Source organism: Peromyscus californicus, unplaced genomic scaffold (genome assembly GCF_007827085.1).
Source record: "Peromyscus californicus insignis strain IS unplaced genomic scaffold, ASM782708v3 Scaffold_11__1_contigs__length_118956290, whole genome shotgun sequence".
Taxonomy (NCBI): domain Eukaryota; kingdom Metazoa; phylum Chordata; class Mammalia; order Rodentia; family Cricetidae; genus Peromyscus; species Peromyscus californicus.
This window is the reverse complement of record NW_026294402.1, coordinates 52078372-52103240: the sequence shown is the minus strand read 5'-3', so window position 1 is coordinate 52103240 and position 24869 is coordinate 52078372. Positions and strand designations below refer to the sequence as shown.

Sequence of the window (24869 nt, the reverse complement as noted above, 5' to 3'; positions counted from 1 at the left end):
TAACTTTCTTTATTCATGGAATTTATTTGTGGAGGGCCCAGGGGCACTGGCAGAATGAGCTGTTGGGCGTGCGGGACCACAGAGGGTCACAGCTGAAAAGGAGGGTGACGGGATGCAGGACTCGGGGGAGAGGGGCCGGGTGGGTGGCCAGAGAGCAGGCTGTGCATGTACTGTTAAAGGAGAGGATGCAAAAGACTGCCCCTCAGCAAGCAGGGAAGGCCAGGGCTGTGGAAGAGCAGGACCTGGCACTGAGCGTCCCTGAGCACCCCATCATCCCGTCACCAGCCACTGGAGCTGAGGGAGAACGGGAAGACAGCTTCAGCCAACGAACAGGGGCAGAACTCACGTGGGCAAGGAGCCCAGGGGACAGCCAAGGCTGCAGGGTGGAGTGAGGGAGGGTGGGGCCTGAGATCAGACCTGCAAGAGAAACAGGATGTGTGTATAGGGGGGTGGGGAGCACAGCCAAAAACCAAGATCCTGGAAGGTCCCGGGATCTCCCTGCCTGACTGCGTATCCTGAATCCCATCGTTGGCCTTACAGCCAGGATCAGTTCTGGTGCCCAGGAACCCGCTCCTTTGCAATGTTGGGGATCAGAGGTCCATCACCGTTCCTCTACCTTCTTTTCCCACTGCTGGCTCTGTACCGTGCTGAAAGGAGCCACCCTCCTCAACGCAGGTTTGAGTACAAGCTCAGCTTCAAGGGACCGAGGCTGGCAGTTCCCGGGGCTGAAATCCCTTTCTGGAGCCACCACGGAGGTGAGGAACAAAAGGGGACTGGCCACGCCCAGGGCCCTTCAGAGTGCTAGAGGGTCCTATAGCCAGATGGACAGTGAGTGTGAAAGGCTCTATGCAGGGAGAGGGGTAGCACTGGGGTGACAGTGCCTGGCCAAGACCGCCTCAGACCTGTCTCCTGCTCCGCCATGCCCAGTGACTTTGCCTTTCAAGACATCCTTTCTTTGTTCATGGGACTTTTTTGTGGAGGACACAGAGGCACTGGCAGGATGAGCTATTGGGCATGCAGGACCACAGAGGGCCACAGCTAAAGAGGAGGGTGACGGGATGCAGGGCTGGGGGAGAGGGGCCGGGTGGGTGGCCAGAGAGCAGGCTGTGCGCCACAGTTCCACCTCCCTACCGGCTTTGGTTTCTTCTGAGCTGCTCCTGTGCCCCAGGGCTTTTTGCCTTTTCTGTTTGCAGCCCCCCACCCCGACCTCGTTCCTCTGCCTTCTGACTGTGAACACACAGGTGTGCACATATACACTAATGCACACACCTGATATGCCTGATGCACAATAACAAGGCCTCTTGAACAGGGCTAAGCCTCCTCCCTGCTGTCCTCATCCAGCAGGACTGGAGGTCTGCTGGAAGGGAGGCACTGTGTCCCGCCATTTTGTTAGAGCGGGCACCAGGCCCTTCCCTGTGCATTGGAGGTGGACGCAGACACAAGAGGATCTTAACCCACAGGTCTGTGCTCAGGGTCTTCCAAACCCAGACCTACAGTTTGATCTTGTTCATAAAAGGGTCTGTGATGATGTACTGAAAACTCTACAATATGCAGGATCTTAAATTAAGAGTAAGAGAAAATTAAGAGTTAGAATAGGTCATGAAATAAGTCTGGGAACATGGCTCTAGGTCATGAAATAAGTCTGGGAACATGGCTCCAGGTCATGAAATAAGTCTGGGAACATGGCTCATTTCCAAAATATACCATGAAGTTTGCCCAGCCATGAATTTCATCCAGAGCCTCCTAGCCGGCAAAGTAAAAAGAAAAAGAAGATTGGCTATGTATTGCTATCTGAGATACAAGTTCCGAACAATGGCATGATTGCTGACTAAGATGCTCCAAGATGGCAGGAACTTCAATTCTCCTGCACAGGAGCCAGGGGGTAAATGAAGGATGGGCTCTTTCACAGCCAGGTGCTGCCTTAGGATAGGATGGTAGAGGCGGTACAATACTCTCTGCTCAGAGCCTTGCCGCATCTAAGGTGTCACAGAGCATGTGGGGGAGTAGAGGTACATCCTCCAAGATCACGGGACAATGTGATTATTATCTATCCATTCATCTCTCCTTTGATCAGAGCCCCACCCAGTGCTCCCTGGGCCCAGCATGGATACCCAGGACTGAGTCAGGCTCTGTCTGGGATGAGGTCCCAGACACTCCACATAATGAGGAGTGTGTAATCTTACTCAGATAAGCCTTGCCTCCTGCAAGCCTCCTAGGACTGGGTGTGGTGGTAGAGGCCTGTAATTCCAGCACTCAGGAGGCTGAGGCAGGAGAATCAAGAGCTTGAGGCTAGCCTGGACTGCTTGGCAAAACCCTGTCTTTTTTATAAAAAGAGCTGAGATAGCTCAGCTAGTAAAAGCATTTGCCATGCAAGCCAGACATCCTTCCTTTGATTCCCAGAGCCCACTGTGGAAGGAGTCAACCAACTATTGAAAAACTATCAAAAGCTGTCCTCTGACCTCCATCTGTGTGCCTGCACCTGTGCTTACACACACACACACACACACACACACACACACACACACACACACACACGCGCACACACACACACGCATGCACGCACGCACGCACGCGCTCTAATGTTTTAAAGTATGAAAACAGTGTTGGGCTAGCAATGTTGCTCAGTGGCAGAGTGTTTGACATGCACAAGGCCCTGGGTTGAATCTCAGTCCCACACAAAACCAGGTAGGATGACAATCTGTTATCCCAGCACTCTGGAAATGGAGGCAGGAGGATCAGGAGTTTGGGGTCATCTTTGGCCATCCAGAGAGTTCTAGGCCAGCCTGGTCTATTTTATACAAACAAGCAAACAAACAAAACAACCGCTCACTTCAGACAAGAGTGGCTTCTGGGGACTCTGGGACTTCTGTGCTTCCCCACACGCCACTGGCCTTTGCAGAGCGAACAGCCTGGATTAGCAACCTCCACAATGTCTTGGCAGGGTCCGGGCCTTGGACCAGGTTCCAGGCTGGTAGATGAGAGGGTGGAGAGACACCTGGAATGGAGCCTCTGATTCCCCCCTCCCTCCAGTTCCTGCCATGTCTGCCTCAGCTTCACACTGTCTTCTCCCACCACAGGGAGCTCCTTCTGACCTGCGCACAGCCACAGCGCCAGGGTCATTCATCCTCATGCTTTCCCAGCCTCACCCTTTCCTCAGCACCCTACAGGCCAAAGCTTGCCTCAGTCCCTCTGCCATAAACCTTCCTCTTCTCGGGCCACCCTCGTCCCCTCCTCCAGGAGCCTCATCTAGTCACCCCAGGAGCCCCCCAACTTGTTTGTCCTCCTTACTCTCCCATAGCTCTCTCTCAGGACTGGAAGCCGTAGTGGAAAGAGATGTGTTTGAACTTCTGTAAAATGGTATCTCCTTTCTTGGGGACAGAATCTATGGTGATGATGATGTGTGTGTTCACGTGTGCGTGCACACATGCACTAACCCATGCCTGCGCATTTGAAGGCCAGAGTTGACATTAGGGTATATTCCTCAATTGCTTCTCTGCCTTTGCTGTTGTTGTATTTGGTTTTTCAAGACAGGGGTTCTCTGTGTAGCCCTGGCTGTCCTGGAACTGGCTGTCCTGATCGCTCCGTAGATCAGGCTGGCCTTGAACTCACCCTGTAGACCAGGCTGGCCTCAAACTAACAGAGATCTGCCTGCCTCTGCCTCCTGAGTGCAGAGATCAAAGGTGTGTACCACCACCACCCAGCTTATGCTCAGCTTTTACGAGGGTGTTGGGCATCAAAACTCAGATCCTCATTCTTCCACAGCAAGCCCTTCACCCATTGAACCATCCCCCCCTCCCCTGGCCCCAGGACAGACTCTGATGTAGCCAAAGCTGGCCTCCAACTGACTACATAGCCAAGGATGACCTTGAATTGCTGATCCTCTTGCCTCCACCTCCTAAATGCTGGGATTACAGGTGTGCGCCACACCCCCAGTTTTATGGGGGTGCTGGGGATGGAACTCGGAGCTTTGTGTTTACTAGGCAAGTACTCTACCAACTGAGCTCCATCCCCAGCCCCATAAAATGGAATCTTAGGAAAATAGATAGTGTGCCGGTGGGTGCTGGCACATGCCTTTAATCCCAGCACTTGGGAGACAGAGCCAGGCGGATCTCTGTGAGTTCGAGGCCAGCCTGGTCTACAGAGCGAGATCCAGGACAGACACCAAACAAAACTACACAGAGAAACCCTGTCTTGAAACAAACAAACAAAAAATAGACGGCATGGATTTCCAGTGAGGCTGAAGTGGGACCCAGCAAAGCTCTTGCTGCCTTGCCCGGGTAATGATCACCTTTTCCCCAATGGACTCTTGCCTCTCACCAGCCAGCCCCACATCAAATGACAAGGTCTTGGTGTGAGCTCTTTCCCAGGGCTCGGCTTTCACCAATGAGACATAGAGGAGGGAGAGGAGGGTCCAGTGGTCCCCAGCTGCCCTGCCCCACAGATGCCATCCCAGGCCTAGAGGAAGTGCGGCTGGCTCCATCTATGAAGAACCGGAGTGGTGCCATGTGGAGCAAGATCTCTGTCTCCTTCCCTGCCTGGGAAGTAGAGATGCAGATGAGGGTGACTGGGCCAGGGCGCCGGGGAGCCCTGGGTATGGTGAGTGGTCCTTACTCATATCTGTTGGGGGAGCAGGGGATAAGCCCCAGGTGCCAGTATCCTTCCGAGTCCCTGACCTGTGGGCTGGGAACTTGCAGGCCATGTGGTACATCCAGGACAGGGGTCAAGTCAGCTCTGTCCCAGAGGGGTTGGTCTCGTGGGATGGCATCAGAATCTTCTTTGATTCCTCCGCCAATGATGTCCAGGTGGGTAGCCATCTCCTGCCCATCCTCCTGTCTGTCTTAACTCTAACCCTCACTCTCCTGATGTGCCTGAGGCTCGGGCTGATTGTCACCTCCCATGCAGAACAGCCCTGCCATCCGAGTGCTGGCCAGTGATGGGCGTGGCCTCCAGGAGCAGTTTGGGTAAGGGCCTGAGGGAACTGACCCCCACCTCCACCCCATTCCTGGCCTTAGCAACCACCTGCACTTCCTCCCCTAGAGAGCCTATCCCTCCTAGGGAGAGCCCCAGGTGAAGTGACCAAGGCTGAAACTACCATGAGGGTCTCACTCCAGACATCCTTACTAAGCGTGGGTTGCTCGGTGAGGACACTTAGGCCCAGAGAGGCTAGTTGACCTGAGTGGTTACACAGCAGTGGTCAGGGAGGATCTAGGCACTAGCCGCACTGTTGTCTCTTCTTTCTCCCAGATGAGGTGGCCTCCTGTCCTTCCCCTGCTGGCTGCCCTAAGTGGCTGGACTGGTTTGTCAATGTGTCTCAGCAAATATCCCTTAGCCCATCACAATTAGGATAATTGCTGACATTTATGGAGTTGGGCTTACTGTATACCAGGCACAGTGCCCAGACATTTGACATTGTCTTGTGAACCCTCATAACACTATTATGAGGTCGTTGCAATTATTACCCTCATTTTAAAGACAACGATACTAGGCTCTGGGAGGGGGAAAGAACTTGCCCAAGGTTATACAGCCGGGCAATCACTGCCTTGAGTCTGGCTTCTCCCTGCTCTCTGCTACCCAACTCCTGGCTGAAGGTGACAGCATAGGTCCCATCGTGTGCACCCATGGGTCCAAGAACTCAGGCTCAGCTCTCTGCTCCTAATTCCCCGGACCTGCTGAGCCTCCCTTGGGGGAAGGTGAGCTAGCCATGTTGTCCTTGGCCTTTGGGACAGGTCCCTTAGTGTCTGCCTCAGTCTGAGCCCTGTCACTTGGGGAAAGGGACGGGCCTTGGAGCTTACAGGAAGCGGAGGGAGGGAGGGGCAGTGGGATTAGGAGGTGAGCTGGGGGAGAGAAATTGGAAACCCCATGGTTAGCCTGGCCTCTGTCCCTTTGCAGATGCCCCTGGCTCCTGTGAACTCTTAAGTTCCAATCAACACTGCCACTCAGAGCTTGCTTTCTTCTTCCTCCTCCTCCTGCCAAGAAAGCAAACTATAGCAAGAGAGCCTCAAGCTAGACAACAGGGACTTGTCCCAGGCCAGGCCACCCAATGGGGACAGTGACAGTTGAGGCTTGGACAGAGCTGCTCCTGGGACTGTCCCCTGTTGGCCAGTCCATGGGTCCTATGTGGTCTGGCTGCATTCCAAGTGTCCTTAGGGATGGCAGTGTCCGGGAACTGGGCTCCTGTCACCGGGACTTCAGGAACTGGCCATACCCCTTCCGAGCTCGGGTCACCTACTGGAGGCAGAGGCTGCAAGTGAGTCACCCCTCCAGATTCTGTGGGAGCCTCTGGTGGGGTGTAGAGCTGTGGTTTGGGGGTGCCTAGCGTTCCAACAGCCACATGCCTGTGACCAATGTGTTACTCTCACACTCGTCTTCACACCCATGTGAAGGCTCTGGTATGCTCAGACCAATAAATACTCGTGGTCTTCCACTCAAACAAAGAATTTTTTTAACAATATTACATTTTATTTGATTTTTATTTTGGGGGGTGGGTGGGGTGGGGAAGGTGTTGGTTTTTTTTTCTTAACATCCTGACTACAATTTCCCCTCCTTCCTATCTTCTTAGTCAGCCCCCCCCCCCCCCCCCCCCCCCCCGCATTCACTCCTCCTCCATTTCTATTCAGAAAAGGGCAGGCCTCCATGGCTATCAACCAAACATGGTACATCAAGTTGCAGTGAGACTAGGCACCTCCCCTCATAGTAAGGCTGGATGAGGCAACCTAGTATGAGGGAGAGGGTGCCAAAAGCTGACATAAGAGTCAGAGACAGGGCCGGGCGGTGGTGGCGCACGCCTTTAATCCCAGCACTCGGGAGGCAGAGCCAGGCGGATCTCTGTGAGTTCGAGGCCAGCCTGGGCTACCAAGTGAGTTCCAGGACAGGCGCAAAGCTACACAGAGAAACCCTGTCTCGAAAAACCAAAAAAAAAAAAAAAAAAAAAAAAAAAAAAAGAGTCAGAGACAGCCCTTGCTCCCACTGTTAGGAGTCCCACAAGAAGACCAAGCTACACAACTGTGACACATGTGCAGAGGCCTAGGTCAGCCCCATGGAGGCTCTCTAACTTTCGGTTCAGTCTCTGTGAGCCCCTGTGAGCCCAGGTTAGCTGATTCTGTGGGGTTTCTTGTGGTGTCCTTGACTCCTCTGGTTCCTACAATCCTTCCCCTCTTCTGCAGGATTCCCCGAGATCCACCTAATGTTTGGCTGTGGGACTCTGCATCTGTTTCCATTAGTTGCTGGATGAAGTCTCTCTGATGATAGTTGGGCTAGGCACCAATCTATGAATATAGCAGAATATCATTAGGAATCAGTTCATTGACTTTTTTTCCCTCTAGTCTTGTTTGGTTCTATCCTAGGTCTCTGGGCCGTCCAGCCTCTGGGTCCTGGTGCTCTAGGCAGTGTCAGGGGTGAGCTCCCTCTTGTGGCATGGGTCTCAAGCTAGACCAGTCATTGGTTGGCCACTCGCACAATTTCTGTGCCACCTTTACCCCAGCGTATCCTGTAGTCAGGACAAATTGTAGATCAACGGTTATGTGGCTGGATTGGTGTCCCAATCCCTCCACTGGAAGTGCTGTCTGGTTACAGGAAATGGGCAGTTTAGGCTCTGCATCCCCCGTTTCTAGGAGTCTTAGCTATGGTCACCCGCATAGATGCCTTGGAATTTCCATTGCACTAGGTTTCTAGCTCATCACCAAGATGTCCCCCCATTCCGTTGTCTCTCCCAGTACTCTCTCCCTTCATCCTCCCCCAGACCTGATCCCTCCTCTTCCTGTCTACTCGACCACCACCTCCCTCCACCCTTGATGTCTCTTCTATTTCCCCTTCCTGGGGAGATCCATGCATTACCCCCTTGAGTCCTCCTCGTTACTTAGCTTTTCTGGGCCTGTGGATTGTATCATGATTATCGTTTACTTCATAGCTAATATCTACTTATAAGTAAGTACACACCTTGTTTGTGTTTCTGGGTCTGGGTTATCTCATTCAGGATGATTGTTTCTAGTTCCATCCATTTGCCTGAAAATTTCATGATGTCATTGTTTTTAACAGCCGATTAATACTCCATTGTGTAAATATACTACAATTTCTTTATCCATTCTTCAGTTGAGAGACATCTAGGTTGTTTCTAGTTTCTGGCTATTATGAATAAAGCTGCTATGAACATAGTTAAGCAAGTGTCCTTGTGGTAGGATGGAGCATCCTTTGGGTATATGCCCAGGAGTGGTATAGCTGGGTATTGAGGTAGATTGATTGCCAATTTTCTGAGAAACTGCCATATTGATTTCTAAAGTGCAAGTTTGCTCTCCCACCAACAATGGAGGAGTGTTCCCCTTGCTCCACATCCTTGCCAGCATGAGCTGTCACTTGTGTTTTTGATCTTAGCCATTCTGACAGGTGTAAGATGAAATCTCAAAGTAGTTTTGATTTGCATTTCCCTGATGGCTAAGGAGGTTGAACGTAAGTGTTTCTCAGCCATTTGAGATTCCTCTGTTGAGAATTCTCTGTTTAAATCTGTACCTCCATTTTTTGATTGGATTATTTGGTTTTTTGATGTCTAGTTTCTTGAGTTCTTTATATATTTTGGAAACTAGCCCTCTGTCAGATGTGGGGTTGGTGAAGATCTTTTCCCATTCCGTAGGCTGCCGTTTTGTCTTATTGGCAGTGTCCTTTGCCTTACAGAAGCTTCTCGGTTTCATGAGGTCGCATTTATTAATTGCCTATCTTAGTGCCTGCACTATGGTGTTCTGTTCAGGAAGTTGTTTGCTGTACCAGTGCATTCAAGGATATCCATGCCCCCTTCTCTGGATTTATGTTGAGGTCTTTGATCCATGTGGGCTTGAGTTTCATACAAAAAATCTTAACAGATCTTTATTTTTTTTAATTTATTTTATGTGCATTGGTGTTTTGCCATGGGTGTTGGGTCTCCTGAAACTGGAGTTACAGACAGTTGTGAGTTGCCATGTGGGTGCTGGGAATTGAACCCAGGTCCTCTGGAAGAGCAGTCAATACTCTTAACCGCTGAGCCCTTCATACAAAGAATCTCATCAGACCCAGAACATACAAGGATCACATGAAACCAGCCTCCCTGTCATTTTCATGCCATTCTGATCCTAAGCCATGTAGTTTCTATCTTACCGTAGGTCTGGGGAGCCAGTGAATCAGAGTAGGGGTCAGTCTCTTATTCTGGGACCAGGCAGAGGCAGGCGCTCACTCCCTCCATACCCCTCAGGTGTCCTTGAGTGGAGGCCTTATTCCCAATGACCCTGAAGAGGTCTGTGTCAGTGTGGAGCCCCTGCTTTTGGCCCCTGGAGGCTTCTTTGGGGTCTCAGCAGCCACCAGCATCCTAGCAGGTGAGGACCTTACCAGGTAAGTAAGAGCAGGGGGCTGTGTTTGATGATGACAAGACCTTATTGTAGCTTCTAAAACACTTTTGTATGGGGTCAACTACTTCACCAGGTGGTCTGGGCTGGTCACACTCCCTCCCTGGCTTCTCAGTCAGGAGGTCACATTGGCCTTGAAGAGCTATTGAAAGTCTCAAATGGGACACTAGGAATGTCACTGTGTTGGTGAGTGTTCAAGCAGCATTCGGATCCCAGGTGTGGTGGTGCTTGCCTGCAATCACAACACTTGGGAGATAGAGGTGGGCGGATCAGTTCAAAGTTATCCTCTGCTACATAGCAAATTCAGAGGTCAACCTGGGCTACATGAAACCCTGTCTCAAGAAACAAAAAGGTCTCCAAGGAGATAACACACAAGGCATTTTGTATTCTAGTATCAATATTCATAAACCCACTTTACTGGATACTGTAGGATGGTAAAAAGGGGGACAGCATGAGCTACAGCAGAGAACTGAACATCAGGATAGCGTTTAGTGGAGAGCCTGTGGAGGGTCCTCCAGCTGAAAAGCAGGCTGCAGCCAGAGTATGGGAGCCTCGAATGCCAGGACTTTAGTCTTTCGACCCTGGGTACTGGGGAGCCATGGAAAGATCCTAGGGAGAGAAGAGTGACCTGGTTACAGGCTGGGGAAGCAGCTCTCTGTGGTCTGCTGCATGGCTGTTGGGCCCCACTCTGGCTGTGTGTGGTGCAACCCACACATCCCACACACTTGTGTATTTGAGCTCATACCTTCCCCATGAGACAAAAGTCAGAGTTGCCAAGAGTCACACAAGCCTCTCGTTTTCCTGGCAGACAGTAGAGTCCGGATGGATGGGCTGCTGGGTGAAAAGCTCCTTATCTCCCCTTCACCTGTCCCTCTTCCAGATGACCACGATGTCCTGTCCTTCTTGACCTTCAGCTTGAGGGAACCAGGTCCGGAGGTAATGCCAGCCATTTGTGCCTGGGAGAGGTAGCTCTGAGATGTGGCTCTCCTCAGGTGCCTCCACTCACAACAGGGCATCCTTAGACCTGCCATTCAAGTTCTCATCCCAGCCAGCTCTCTGAGCTCTGCTAGTCAGGCCTTGGGCTGGGTAGTGTAGGGGCCAGGGTTCTTCCTCTAGGCTTCCTAGGTGGCATTCACCTTTAAGTCCTGGAGACAGAGGTGGGCGGATTTCTGTGAGTGCCAGGCCAGGGATGTACAGTTAGGACCTTGTCTCAACAACAACAAAACAAAACCACAAAAGCTCAGGGTGGGGGTTGGGAGGGGGGAGAGAAGGAACGCTAAAGAGGGGTCTGAGCCAGCAAGGAAGGGAGAGAAGGCTGCCTGGAGGAGATGAGCTTCAATGAGCACCGTACCTAAAGGCTTCAAATGTCCAAAGACCTGAGCTCACAGTGGGTCGAGAAGGATGTGAGGATGTGGTAGATATGGTGCTCATATGGCTGCAGGGTTCTATGGGGGCCTGGCGGTTGAGCTGTGGGTTCCTCCTTGGTCCCAGTGAGTATGTGGTTAGGGAGGAAGACTGGGCTTCCAGGGGCCCTGCCCCCCCCCACAGGACTCCCATGCATTTGGGTTTGACTTTTTGTCTTTCTTTTCCAGGTGGCCCCCCAGACATTCATTGAGAAGGAGCAGTTCCGCCTGGCTAGGAAGCTGGAAGGGCTGCAGGCAAGGCTGGCCCTGGGCACCAGCCAGGACAGCATTCCACCACTGGACTCCAAAGTCCAGGAAGAAGGTAAGGACCCAGGGAGCAGGCAGGTAGGGCCATAGCACAGTGGAGGGCCACAGGAACCTTAGAACCCGAAGTCCATTAACCAATGGAGAAGTAGAGGCCCAAGGAGGCTGTATCTAATCTGGGCCAAGTATTCTGACCTACCCCCAAGACACATTTTCTTTTCCAATGTGTGTGTGTGTGTGTGTGTGTGTGTGTGTGTGCGCGCCACAGCATTTGTGTGGCAGTCAGAGGACACCTTTGTGGAACCTATTATCTCCTTCCACCTTAACATGGGTTCTGGGGACCTGGGGAGCAAACTTACATTGTCCGGTTTTCCTGGCAAATACTTTTCTGTTGCTCACCCTGCTTGCCAGCCCCCAGACCCATTTTCCGGGGGAGGGTTTTAAAAGCAGAATCTATACCCCCTCATGCACCACTCCAACGCAGATCTACTGCTGCACCCCATCAGCCTTTCCATCTCGGCTCTGCCCCAATCTCCAGGGGAAAGGTTCCTTGGCCTGGAGAATACACTGGGCAGACAAAGCCAGATCCTGCAGGCTCTCCAGGCTCTCTCCAGGCAGTTGGACCAGGCTGAGAGGCAGTGGAAACAGCAGCTGGGGTCTACAGTCCAAGTCAGGCCTGAGGGAGGCTGGGTGAGTGACCTTGGGGCACACTAGTTTCCACCCACAGCTTGAAAGAATGGTGGCTATCTAGAGCTAGCCTGTCAAAGCTTGGAGGGAAAGGAGAGCAGGTCACAGGATGCAACAGGGTGGTAAGTGAGGGGACATTAACACAGAGCAATTGTCCTGGAGCCACAGGGCCGGGCTGCAGTGAAGGGACGCCAGGTATTTGGAATCGGGTCTATAGACGAATGGCAGAAATAGACTAGGCGCTAATTTGCATATGGCTTCATGTGTGATTTGCATAAGACTTGCTTACATGCTCAGTTGCACCAGAATCCTCATTTCATCTCTGCTGCCACCCTGGCTCCTCCCCCAGGTGTCATTCCCTAGGACATACTCTGACTTGGGGAGCAAAAGCTAAACCCAGCCAAAGTGCTGGCTAGTGGACAGAGGGAGCCAGCAGGCTTTGCTGGGCTCTGGCAGTCCAAGGCTTTAATCTTTTGTCCTCAGCCCAGAACCGTCTAGGCTAGGCTGTTGGAGTGACACAGAGGCAGAGGCCCACATTCTAGGTACCTCTGAGCCTACCTTCAGGTCCTGGACTCCACTTGCATGATTCCACTCATCCTCAGAAGTGTCAGCTATCTTTCCAGGTCACTCTGCCAGACTTGGACCCATGTACTGGCCCTCAGTTTGGATCACAGCCTAGGAGAAAGACACAGAGAGGATTGGGTTGGGCTTCTGCCTCAGTGAGGGGGCAGGGACACTTTTTTTTTTTTTTGGTTTTTTTTTTTCGAGACAGGGTTTCCCTGTGTAGCTTTGTGCCTTTCCTGGAACTCGCTTGGTAGCCCAGGCTGGCCTCGAACTCACAGAGATCCGCCTGGCTCTGCCTCCCGAGTGCTGGGATTAAGGGACACTTTTTAAAAGGAGAAGGATTTGTGGAAAGCCTAGAGGGCCCTTTGGGGAGAAACACCACATCTTTGGTGTAGAAGGAGGGTCCTCCAGAAGCCCTGATGGGTAAGTTCTATGGGAGATTCAGTGTGCCTCAAAAGAGGAGAACCATGGCCATTTAGTAAAGCTTCTGGAAGAAGAATGAAGTGTCCCTGGGGAAGATGGACTCTGAGGAGAGAGGCACTGTCCTCTGGACACGACATAAGAGCTGGCCCTCCTGTAGGACACTGCCAAGGTCAGCACCCTGCTCTATGGACAGCGGACTCTGCTCCAGGCCCTGCAAGAGATGAGGTAAGGGTCAGAGTGAGGAGGGGGAGTGAGAGGGAAGAAAGGCTCCCTGTCAAATGCCTGTCCCCGGTGCTGGGGCTATCGGCACTACAACCCTAGCTGGCTTTTCCCCTGCCTGCTGGGGATGTGAACTCAGGACCTTGTGCTCGCAAAGCAAGCACTCTTCCCCACTGAAGCCTCTCCTCAGTCCCTGAGGGCATATAGTTTGACAGAGGCTTTTGGAGGAAGCACAGCCAAGATGAGGCCCTTTGGAGGAAGTGATGTGAGCTCATCTTGCCTCCAGTGTCCTAGAATCTCCCTCTGGCTCACCCTTGCCTGTGGAGCTGCCCATAGAGCTCTGGGGGTGGAGAGATCCCTTGCACGTTATGGTTTCTGTGGCTGTACACCCTCCATCTAGATGCCTGGGGGTGGCAGAGGGCAAGAGCTGGAGTTAGTTCCCCTGGGCTAGACATGAAAAGCAGAGCCCAGAGAGCCTGTCCATAGATGACACTTTTAGAGAATTCTTTGTACATGCTAAAGTTGTCCCAGGATCTAGGGAGAAGTTTTTAGAGTGAAAAGACCAGCCCCAAAGACAAAACTATCAATTATATCTATCCTTTACCATGTGCTGGCCCTGGGGGATTATGGGAAAAGATTAGGTAATTTGGGTACAACCAAAAAGGGTAATGGATCATCTTTCTTGATTTCCATGCCCTACCACACCACCAGGAAAGCAGCTGCCCAAATGGCTTCAGGAGCCCAGGTCATGTACCTGCCTGTGGGCACTAAGCATCACTTTTTTGAGCTGGACCAGATCCTCAGCCTCCTGCAGAAGGACCTCCGGGATCTGGTGGTAAGAAGCAGTGGATTGTACAAGGGCCTCATCCTTGAGGTCTGGTCTCTGCCACCCTTCTCCCAATGCTTCTACAGAGCATCTGTCCAGTACCCTAACAGGCACATCTCTATCTATATGTGCCTGCACACAGGCATGAAGGGACACAGATCTCATCTTTGTTCTCTCTCTCTCTCTCTCTCTCTCTCTCTCTCTCTCTCTCTCTCTCCCCCTCTTTCAGAAAACGACAGCCAAGGCCCCCCGCCCATCTGGCTGGCTCTTAGGAACATCTGCATGTCTTCGGACCAGCATCTTCCTGTTTTTCCTCCTCATCCAGACTGTAGGCTTCTTCTGCTACATGAACTTCAGGTGGGCCTTCCCATGGGCAGGACTTCCCATACCACCTATATGTCTTGGTTCTGGTCTACAACCACTGAACTTGAAATAGGGGACCCCGAAGCTCAGACGGGAACTACCCAGTTCACCAGAGGGCTGGAAGCAGAATATAGACCAAGGGCACCTCACTTACCAAGCACAGTCACCTACTCAGACCCCAGTCCCATCGGGTCCTGCCCCACAGAGCGCACTCTAGAGCGAGCATCTGAAAACTAACTGGTAGCCAGACCTTACGTTGCCAGTGCTGTGATGGCTGGAAGCTTGGAGACTTGGGAAAAAGCAACTGAATCATCTTGGGGGCGGGGTTTGTGGAGGGGGATCAGGGCATTGATCTGGAAAGAATATTTGATTCGGGTCATCAAAGTGACTAAGAGTTTTTCAGTCTGACAGAATAGGTAAAGGCATTGATGCAGAGGGAACAACATCAGAAAAAGCGTGGAGGCATGAAAAAAGCGTCTTTAGGGGAAAGAAAAAGGCAGCAATCTAATACTGTTGAAGTAAAGGGCAGGACCAGTTTGCAAGATTGGGCAAGGAATCTGGGTGTTCTGGATTAGAAATGAATGCCTTTAATCTCAGCACTTGGAAGGCTGGAGCAAAGTGATGCTGAAATCTGGGCCAGCCTGGACTGCATAGTGAGCTCTTGTCTAAAAAAAAAAAGAAGAAGAAGAAAATGTGTGCATAAGAATGCAATTTTGGCACTAAGCCACCCAGAAAGACTTCAAATGCCAGGATGAAATGTGAACGTATTTGGCATGTCAAGGAAGCCATAGAAGGTCCCAGAATATGGGAGGGTATGTACATTGAGTATTGAGAGGCAAGTGTGAGTCTTGGTTTCAGAAGGGAGACTCAAGTAACCTTTTCTCTCTGGCAGCAGACAGGAGCTGGACAAGAGGTTTCAGAAGTACCTGTCCACGGGAAGCCTTCCTCTAGAACCTGCATTACCCACCCCTAGGACACTAGGGGCTCTGAGGAGACAGCCTGTTCCCCTGAGCATGCAAGCTTGACCCATCAAAACCATGTCTTATGGGGAGACAAATGGGGGATGGAGGATTTGGCCAGTATCCTTCCTGATTGCCCACATCTTAGCTTTCAGCAAGTTCATCATATTAAAGGTGAAGTTCCTCTCACTGTGCTCATTCCCTCCCTCATTTACCTTCCAGACTCACATAGTCTCTGATAGCGTCCACCTACTATGGGTAGGTAGCAGGAATAGAGTCCAAGCAGGCAAGAAGGCCAAGGGCAGACCCCTCAGCCTTTTCCTCTGGACTACTGAAGCAAAGGGAGGCAACTGTGCAAAATTCTGTCCCTAAACTCACCAAGGGCAAAGAGAGGTCCCTGGGTTCCCTCTGGCTCATCTTTTCAGTACCCCCAAACAACTCGCCCCTTGCCTACTCCCCGAGGCTCTAGGGACAGCAGGGCAGACACGTGACAGAGGAACTGAGTGCAAACTCACCGAACCTTATAACCGGGATTCCTGCTCACACTCCTGAGGTCTCCTCACTTCTCAGCCTTGAGTGCTTTCAGGTAGCTGTTAGTTAGGGTCAGCAGATTGGAGGTAGGATGGAATGGGACCCACAGCTGGGGGTGTTTGCCCTTGATACTACCGGGCGCTCCAAGGTGAAGTCCTGGTTCTCGATGACCCAGGAGTAGAGGATGTTGCAGGGATCAAGGAAGATATCAGCGCAGCCCCTTCTCCCAGGGCAGCGACCCCACCACCGCAAACCCTAATCAGCTGTCAGCAGTAGCCAGCAGAGCTTGGCTGGCGCTAAAGGAGGCACGTGGGAAAGGCGGGAGTGAGGAGCGGGCACGTGGTCCGGGCTTCTCAGCCCCGTGCATGCCCCCCCCCGCCACCCCTCCCCCCCCCCGTGAGGAGGGGTTTGGGAAGGTAGGGGCGGTGCGCAAAGCGTAGGGTGCGAGCGCGCAGCCGGAGCTGTCCCCGGGACTTAGTGCTGAAAGTAGGCGCTGACGAACCAGGCGCCTGGTGCGGTGGCAAGAGAAGACCATGGCGTTCATGGTGAAGTCCATGGTGGGTGGCCAGCTGAAGAACCTCACCGGGAGCCTGGGGGGCGGCGAGGACAAGGGGGATGGAGACAAGTCTGCAGCCGAAGCACAGGGCATGAGCCGAGAAGAGTATGAGGAGTATCAGAAGCAACTGGTGGAGGAGAAGTAAGTGGAATTCCTTCTTCGCTCCTCTGACCCACGCACAAGTACACGAAGGCCGCTCTGCCCGCCACTGGGTCAGAGCTCCCCTGTACATCTCCTAAACATGGTAAGAGGGCGGGAGGTGCCCTCTAGGCTACTTTCACAACCATCCCGTTTCAAACCCGGGACCCTGTTCCAGCTTCAGCCTCTGGCCCAGAGGGAGTTGGGGGAAGGGCGATGAGTGAGTGCCTTGGGGGGAGGGTGCACGTGCATCTCTGATGAAATAGGTAATCCCTTAATCCGATCTGGTCTTAACCGCCTGTCTTCCAACTGGGGCTCCTCTGAGCCTGAGGCTGTAAGAAAAGTGCTTTTCATCTGGCAGGGCACAGAGTCATGGGGACAGATCCACCATGGGGATATTCATAGATACTGAGCCTACTGTGTGCAGTAGTTCTAGGGCAGAGCAGAGGTAGAGTGAGCTAGGGTCTGAACTTTGGGGTGAGGTTGCTCAGTTCAGAGCCTCGTTTTGCTTACTAGCTGAGTAACTTTAGGAAAGTCACTTAACATTTCTGTGACTCCTTTCCCCTTCTGGAAAATGGGAGTGGTGATCACAATATATGCTTTATATATCTGTGAGAGCTGAATGACTTCACTCATGTTAACCCTTCAGTACAGCATCTGGCACATGGCAAATCTTCATGAAAAGTCTTTATTGCCATTTTATTTAATCCTGCTTTTGTTTTGTGAATTGCCAAGTTTCATCCCCACTTTACAGAAGGGGAAGATAAGTGATTTACTGAAGGACATACCAAAAGTGTCAGTGGGGCCATGGGTCCAGAGTACCCCCCCACACACACACACCCTTGCACACATAATTTCTCTGCTCCCTTCACACAGCTTGTCAGAGAAGGAACGACAGACCCCAGTCAGTGATTGCAAAGGACAGCTCTGTCCTGGCAGGAGTGCAGAGTGTAGAGGAAGGACTCTGTGGTGGCAAAAGCTGAGTCGGCCAGTCTGAGATGCCTGGGCACAGGCCAGCTGGGGATTGGAGAACCCATATGGCCTCCTCCCAGGTCTTCCAGACCATCTCAGTCCTCCCTTTGCAGACCACCCACACCTTCCCTCAACCCCTGAGGTGACTTCACAACTGGTGTCCTTTCCCCACGCAGGATGGAGCGAGATGCACAGTTCACGCAGAGGAAGGCAGAACGGGCCACACTACGGAGTCACTTCAGAGACAAATACCGTCTGCCCAAGGTATCCAGGGTCTAAATTGTGACGTGCTACTGGCACCTGGACTTGGGAGCTGGACTTCCTCAGGGTCCCTCAGCTCTCAGCCCATAAAGACTCACAAAGTGCTTGATTCCATTTTTTCCTTTTCTTATTCATTTACTCACTCACTCATTCATTCACATACTCAGAGCTGAGACAGACCCTGGGCCTTGGGAAGCTTACAGGTTTGTGTTTCTGGAGTCAGTCCTTCTTTTCTTCACTTCCACCTCTCCAACCTGGGTCAAGCCTGGCCCATGACGTCACAGAGGAGTCAGAAAGAAGACCTTATAAGGGGGGAGCTCTTGTGAGGCTGGTGAATACGTGTGGAGAGCTGGCAGGAAGAGAGAACATGACTCTTCTTTCCTGTGCACCAGGCACTTAACCTTCATGTCCTCACCTGACCCTCTCAATAAAGCCGCTAGACAGTTGTCACTGCATGTATGAAAAGGGAACCTGAGCTCAGGGAGACAAAGGGACACCTATGAAGGGACACCTACAGTCATACAGCCAGTGGGTGAGAGTTCAAGCTGTGACCATTGGACTTCTGCTTACTCCAGCCCTCAGGCTACTTTCCAGGATATGGAAGTCTACCCACAAAGAACAAAGTACCCCCTTAGCCTTAGTCTCAGAAGCCCCTCCCCCATGCTTCCCATGATGCTGCAGCACTAGATTATCATACAAATGTGCCACTCCCACGTGGGACAAGCCACTTCCCAGAATATCACCCTCGTGATATTGCCCAGAACCTTGGCCTTGATTCTCTGCTCGAGTTCAGAGATGAAATATGTTGTATCCCATTTACTCAACCAACATGTGTTTACTGAGCCCCTGGCTGCTCTTGACTCCCCACAAGTCTCTCAAAGGCAAACCTGACTCAGAAAGTCTGCATTATTGACCATCCAGGTAGCAATGGGGTCATGGCTCAAATGCTTACACTACACATGTAAGAGACCTTACTCTGTTAGGAGGGAATTCTGAGTCTAGCAAAAAAGGCAAGACTTGGGTGCAACTGTGTAGGACACAGGAAAAGACCCCAAACACGCCTCCAGAGACCTCGGGGAGTGTGGTGGCTCTCAGTAGGTGCAAAAGGAGTCCAGATATTGAAATAAGTGACATAGGTCTGAATCTAGCTTACCACTTCCTTTCCTGATTGTATGATCTTAGGCAAATTGTTTAAAATCTCTGAGTCTCCTTTTTTTTTTTTAATTTGTGAAGTAGAGATGACAGGTCCCATGTCCCTGAGGATGGCTTTGAACTCCTGAGCCTTCCGATTCCACTCCCAAGTACTGAGATCACAGCTGTGGCCACTTCTCTTTTTTTTTCTTTTTTTTTTTTTTACTAGTTTTTGTTTGTTTGTTTTGAGACAGGTCCCATTATATATCCCTGGCTGGCCTGGAACTTGTGGTAGTAGATCAGGCTGGCTTTGAACTCACAGAGATCTGGTCTCTGTCTCCCAAGTGCTGGGATTAAAGGAGTGTTCCACCACTCTGGCTTTGCCTAGTTTTATGTTTGTTTGTTTTTGAGACAGGGTTTCTTTGTGTAGCCCTGGATGCCCTGGAACTTGCTTTGTAGCTCTGTAGACCAGGTTGGCCTCAAACTCAGAGATCCACCTGCCTCTGCCTGCTGGGATTAAAGGTGTGCGCCACCATGGCTGACATTTTCCTAGATATTTTTAGTTGCAAAAAATAAAAGCATTCTTGGTGCTGGAGAGATGGCTCAGTGGTTAAAACCACTTGTTGCTCTTGCAGAAGACTGGAGTTTAGTTCCCAGCATGTACATCAGAAGTTCACAATTGCCTGTAACTCCAGATCCAGGGGGTCTAATGCCCTTTTCAGGCCTCCATGGGCACCCCCCCACACACATGCACATACACATCAAAATAATAAAATAAATCTAAAAGAGAAACATTAAAAGCACCTAGGTCATTGTCAACCATAGACTAGGTATTGATAAATGGTACTGTCTTTCTTGTGCCATTCAGTGTAGTTAGCCACGGTCAACACATGACTCAGCCTGCTGTGACAAAGTGGCGTTTTCCTTTTGATTTAGTCTCTCTGCTAGTCCTTCAGTATCTCAGGTGAGTTAGGCAATGCAAAAGCTACAAGGTTTGAAAGTGCAAAGTCTGGCCGGGTGGTGGTGGCGCACGCCTTTAATCCCAGCACTCGGGAGGCAGAGCCAGGTGGATCTCTGTGAGTTCGAGGCCAGCCTGGTCTCCAAAGCGAGTTCCAGGAAAGGCGCAAAGCTACACAGAGAAACCCTGTCTCGAAAAACCAAAAAAAAAAAAAAAAAAAAAAAAAGAAAGTGCAAAGTCTGCACGTCCACCCATGGAAGGCTTAACTCAGATGTGGGGGCAGATGCTCACCTCAGAGGAATATGGCCTCCATGAATCCAGGGCCCCAGAGCCCAGCCTGCCGGGTCCTCCCTCCTAGACCTCCACCCTTGTCTCATCTCTCTTCCCCTCAGAACGAGACAGATGAAAGCCAGATCCAGCTGGCAGGTGGAGACGTGGAGCTGCCTCGGGAGCTAGCCAAGATGATCGAGGAGGACACGGAGGAAGAGGAGGATAAGGCCTCTGTGCTGGGGCAGCTGGCCAGCCTCCCTGGCTTGGACCTCAGCTCACTCAAGGACAAGGCCCAGACTACACTAGGGGACCTCAAGCAATCAGCTGAGAAGTGCCACATCATGTGACTACTTCCCCTGAGGTTGTCTCTGGGATGGCCAGAGGGCTGGTTCCACATGAGGGCTAAGAAAGTGTCTCAACTTCCAGATACCTCCACTCCATCTTGGGCTTTTCCCCCCCTGCCCTGGCCTAGCCCCAGAGCCTTCTCATCCATGTCCAGCCCAGGAGCTGACTCTCCCTCTTCATTGCCAGCAAAGTTCCCATTCTTCCCTCTCTCTCTCCCTCTTCTGCCTGGAAAGTTTCCCAAGTTGATAGGATTAGCCCAACCCTCTCTGGGTACAGCCCCTGTTCCTTCACACAAGAGCACTCACAGAAGGACACAGAAGCCCTGGCTCATTTGCCACAGATGCATCCTGGCACACGTAGACACACACCCCTTGGGTTCCCAGCCCCTCCAGATACCAGCACTTGGATGCTCAGAGGGACTCTGAGCACACAGGAGGCCTGTTCCTATCCTCACCTTTATCATCCTAGAAGCTGTTCCTTCTGGGTTTCATCTTGTCATCTGTAAAATGGGGCTGGACTGAGTGATTTCTAAAATTCTCTCCTGATTGGCATCCCTGGCCACTCAGAACAGAGCTCACATCCCTTCTTGGGCAGGGCAGCAGCTGCAGCCACAGCACCACACAGCTGCCACTGTGGGCTCTGGGAACGGAGCAGTGCTGTGTGAGGGGCGGAGTGCCAAGGATGGAGCTGGCACCGAACAGTAGCTCAAGCAGCTCCAGACCTTCTCTGGGCCCGGGGCCCAGCCAAATTTTGTTCTGTTCCTTAGAATTCTCTGGATTCCATAGTTGGAATTTCCTCTTCTCGTTCAGTGGAAATAAAAATTCCAAATGGCATGGCTATTTTCCTGCTGACTCGGAGTTCACAGGCCTCAATCCTGCCCTCGGAGGGGTCTCCTCTACCTCTTCACCTGCAGCTTCAGAGGGCCCTAGGAGAGGATTGGGAAAAGGGGGCTTCTGTGGGACTCTTCAGTGTCAGTGTCGAATGTGAGGGTAGGGGCTTCCTGAGGGAGCAGATGCACTGTGGGATGGATGAAGTAGGTCTAGGCACCAGGAGTTAGAGGAGGGTGTGGCAGCCAGTTGGATGGAGAGGTGCATGGGAAGGTGTTTCCTGAGGTTAGAGAGAGGGCTGTCTCTGACACCTGTCCTGTAGTGTCCCCTCACCTAAAAGCTGGAGAACGAAACAGCCAAAAGGGTCACCGTGCGCCAGCCTGGCTCTGCTGTGTGTCCTTAAGTAGGTCCTTTGCTCCTCTGAGCCTTTGCTGCTCTGGTAAAATGAAGAGTTCTCTTCCCCAAGCATAATAAATGTGTTTCAAAGAGTGGCTATTTGTTTTCTTTTTATTTTTTTCTTGGTAATGCTGGGGGCCCAGGGCCTCATACACTGCATACTAAGGCAAGTAATCCACCGCTGAGCTCCACCCACGCCCTTAAGAATGCCCTCTGTCAGTCGTGGTAACACAGTTTTTAGCAGAGGTGGAGGGACCAACAGCCGTGCTACACCGAGTGAGACCTGCTAGGGAGGGCGGCGTTAGTCCCTGGCACCTGGCGGGGAGGTGGCCTGAGACTGGAAGCTGGTGCCCTCGAAGAGCTTAGGCAGTGAATTATTGTTTCTGCTGGGTTTCTTCTCTCTTTCTCTCTCCCTCCCTCTCTCTGTGTTGGTTGGTTGGTATTAATGTTATTTTGGTTTGTTTGAGACAGAGTCTCACAGTAGTTCAGACTGGCCTCAAACTTCTGTGTAGGCAGTGATGATCATCTTGCCTCTACCTCCTGAGTACCTTGATTACAGGAATGGGCCACCACACCCAGTTTAGGCTGTGCGTGGAATCTAACCGAGGGCTTTGTGCACATTAGGCAAGCACTTTGACCAACTGGGCTGTATCCTCACCTTCTGTGTCCCATGTTTTAAATTTATCATTTTATGTGTATGAGTGTTTGTCTGAATGTATGTCTGTGCACCACCAGTGTGCCTGGTGACCAAGGAGGCCAGAAGAGGACATCAGATATCCCTGGAACTGGAGCTGTAGATGGCTTTGAGTTGCCATGGGGTGCTGGGAATTGAATCTGGGCAGGGTATCCAGAGCTTTTAACCACTAAGCCATCTCTCCAGCCCCTTTGTATTTGAGAGGGGATCTCACTATCTAGCCGAGGCTAGTCTGGAACTTTAATCCTCCTGATTTAGCCTCCCAAGTGCTGGGATTGCAGATGTGCAACACTCTGTAAGACTTTAGTGAAGAATCAAAAGAGAAAAATGTTTCTCTTAAAGGAAGACTCCAAATGTCATCACACTCTGGTGGCTGGCAGGCAGGGTGGGGATGGTGTTCTGGAAGTTCCAAAGAGCTGCTCCAGTGGGTCATCCCAGGGGCTTGTTAGGCAGAAGGAAAGCACTACAGGCACCTGGTGCCTCCTGGCCTCACCAGCTAAGTGCAGACCTGTGAGGAAGCCATCACTATTACAGGCAGGAAAGACAGTTTGTTTTCAAGGGCAAACTTCCCATTAGGTCTCCCTGTAAAATAAACAAGAGTAGGTAATGTTGAGGTGGAAGAACTGAGAGAAAGAGGCAGGAAAAATTAAGGGGGTGAGGACAGAAAGGATCTATGCCCCGAAAATAAGGGAGGGAAACACTGGGGACTGCTTGGGGCTATCCACACTGGGCATCCTTTGAGCATCCTAAGGAGGCATCTGAGTCTCTGAGATGTTTCTGGTCCAGCCCCTGGGGAAGCGCTTAGCAGCCACTGGACAAAACCCTCTCTGACCTTCCCAGAGGAGCCCCAAGCTGGGGGTGCGGGGAGCATGGGCTGCCTTGGCAGCATCAACAGCAGGGTCCACGTCAGCCCTCCACCCTCAGGGGCCTTCTGCCTAATGGGATTGGACAGCCCCTTCCCCCTCAGTGCTTTGCTGGCTGAGAAGGAGGCCAGCCTGGCAGGTCAGGTGGTAGGGGTGCTTGGGGACACTCACTGAACCCTGTCAAAGCAGGGCTGTTTGGTGCCTGAGGTCAGGAAGTGGGAGGGGACTCTGCCTCCTCACTGATTCCCCACTCACATCCCAGGAACTCCACGAGGCCCTGACCTGTCTGTCTGCTGTGTCCCTGGAATGGGGGGCTCTAGGCAAAAGAACCAGTCTGAAGCTCAGGCAAAGATGGGTAAGGGAGGAAGGCCGAGCCCCACCCCCATCTCTGTCAGCTCAGTTACTGGATTTTTCTGTCCATCCATGTGCTCCTCTGCATCTCCCAATACCATCCTCATTCTTGGTTCCATACCCTTCACAGGGAGCGGCTAACCCAACCAAACTGGAGCTGTCTTCCGCATAGGCCCTAGAGGTAGGCACTCAAGCTCCAGCTCTCCCATCCTGTTTCCACTCTTATTTTATATATAATATATATTATATATAAATCACATGCTCCAGGACTGGTCCACCCATCTGATATGAAACGAAGACCACAAAGGAAGCCATTTGCCTCCAACGTTTATTTCCCTTGTAACAGAGCCTAGCCTCCTCCTCTCCAAATAGGCCATCCTTCCGCTCCTTCTCCCTCCCTCCTTCCTTCCTTCCCTTGCAGGACATAGGAAATGCACAAAGGTGATGAAAAAAGAGTTTTTCTGGCCCCAATTCTTCTTACTCCCTGACCCCACCCCGAGCAAGTGTAGATTTAAGGAAAAATGAGAAGAATTCCCAGAATCGAGGAGGGATTCTGAGGGAAGAATACCCCAGGACAGGGAAGATCAAAATACATAGCCTGTTCCTCCTGCCCCCCCCACAGCACACACAAGTTCTCTGGCTCTACAAGACACAGGGTCCCAGAGAAATTGGTGGCACCTCTGGACCCTACCTCAGGAGCCTCCAGGCTGCTTTTCCTGCCTCCCACCCACCCGGGCAGCTCAGGCCCAGTTCCCAGTGGGAAGAGGAGTGCAGAAATAACCAGTGTCTTTCTAAGGCTAGCTGTTTCCCAGGGCGGGGGTGGGGAGGGTGGCCAGGGTTTGGAATGTGCAGGATCTCCCTTTCTCCCAACAGCCAGATGGTCCCTCCTCAGACACTGGAAGCCCCAGGCAGGCACTGGGGACATCTGGGGCATATTCACTTGTCCAGCTGAGCTCCTGACAGTGCCTATTGACCCAGCTGACGCTCAGCTCAGCACTGGGGGGAAGGGGGGAGGGCTGGGCTTCTGTCCTCTGTCCCACAGAGCTGAGGTTGCAAAGGGCTGGGGAGCTGGGGAGCCTCTGGTCCTGCCTCTAATCCCGTGACTGCAAAGCATTGCTATTCCCAGAGTTTGTGTGAGGCGTGGGGAGGCCACTGGCCCGGGTCCAGGAGTGTAGCACTGCTGAGGCTGCCTCTGCCTCCCTCAGCAAGACCTGTGCCTGCATTTCTGGAACCATGAATGTAGGTCTGCATGTGAGCTCAGACATAGCTTTGTTTCTGTCTCTGTGTGTTTGGTATTTCAAATGATAGCGAGATAATATGAATTACTATGGAGAAAAGTGGCCATTGATGTGCCTCACCCCTCCTGTCTCAGCTTCATAGTGGGGGCCATATCCCTCTTAGAGAAGCCTGGGACAGCAACTTGGCCTCTGGAGCTAGAGTCCTTCCAGATCACCTTCATGAACTAAGACTGTATAGCCTTTCTCATAAAAGGGGGGAGGGGTA

The 24869-nt window shown here is 51.9% G+C and overlaps 2 protein-coding genes and 1 long non-coding RNA gene across 5 annotated transcripts; 2 read left to right on the top strand and 1 right to left on the bottom strand.

The window, feature by feature from the left end:
* The first annotated feature begins 493 nt into the window (after positions 1–493).
* Positions 494–15560, top strand: Lman1l (lectin, mannose binding 1 like). Its single transcript, XM_052761907.1, has 13 exons — positions 494–755; positions 4442–4596; positions 4695–4802; positions 4903–4961; positions 6148–6247; positions 9215–9335; positions 10246–10301; positions 10958–11090; positions 11571–11722; positions 12864–12931; positions 13637–13760; positions 13981–14108; positions 15010–15560. Exons 1-13 carry the CDS (start codon positions 581–583, stop codon positions 15137–15139), a joined length of 1509 nt encoding a protein of 502 aa, XP_052617867.1. The 5' UTR covers positions 494–580; the 3' UTR covers positions 15140–15560.
* On the bottom strand, positions 6946–15939 carry LOC128124998 (uncharacterized). 3 transcript variants are annotated; one of them, XR_008223074.1, is made up of 4 exons: positions 15589–15918; positions 12278–12394; positions 10111–10510; positions 7276–9974 (listed from the first exon to the last, which is right to left on the bottom strand). It is a non-coding gene; the product is annotated as an uncharacterized LOC128124998 (long non-coding RNA). The 3 variants fall into 3 exon arrangements; XR_008223073.1 differs by lacking the exons at positions 7276–9974; positions 10111–10510 and adding an exon at positions 6946–7265 and having other exon boundaries at positions 15589–15928; XR_008223075.1 differs by lacking the exon at positions 10111–10510 and having other exon boundaries at positions 15589–15939.
* An 87-nt stretch (positions 15940–16026) lies between these two features.
* Positions 16027–21553, top strand: Cplx3 (complexin 3). Its single transcript, XM_052761883.1, has 3 exons — positions 16027–16301; positions 17447–17534; positions 20013–21553. Exons 1-3 carry the CDS (start codon positions 16138–16140, stop codon positions 20235–20237), a joined length of 477 nt encoding a protein of 158 aa, XP_052617843.1. The 5' UTR covers positions 16027–16137; the 3' UTR covers positions 20238–21553.
* Positions 21554–24869: the final 3316 nt, after the last annotated feature.

Coding starts and splice junctions, on each gene's coding strand:
- Lman1l (XM_052761907.1), top strand. CDS start 581: ATGTTGGGGATCAGAGGTCCATCACCGTTCCTCTACCTTCTTTTCCCA. Junction 11,091..11,570: donor CTCCAAAGTCCAGGAAGAAG/GTAAGGACCCAG, acceptor CCCAATCTCCAG/GGGAAAGGTTCCTTGGCCTG. Junction 14,109..15,009: donor TTCTGCTACATGAACTTCAG/GTGGGCCTTCCC, acceptor CTCTGGCAGCAG/ACAGGAGCTGGACAAGAGGT.
- Cplx3 (XM_052761883.1), top strand. CDS start 16,138: ATGGCGTTCATGGTGAAGTCCATGGTGGGTGGCCAGCTGAAGAACCTC. Junction 16,302..17,446: donor AAGCAACTGGTGGAGGAGAA/GTAAGTGGAATT, acceptor TTCCCCACGCAG/GATGGAGCGAGATGCACAGT. Junction 17,535..20,012: donor ACAAATACCGTCTGCCCAAG/GTATCCAGGGTC, acceptor TCTTCCCCTCAG/AACGAGACAGATGAAAGCCA.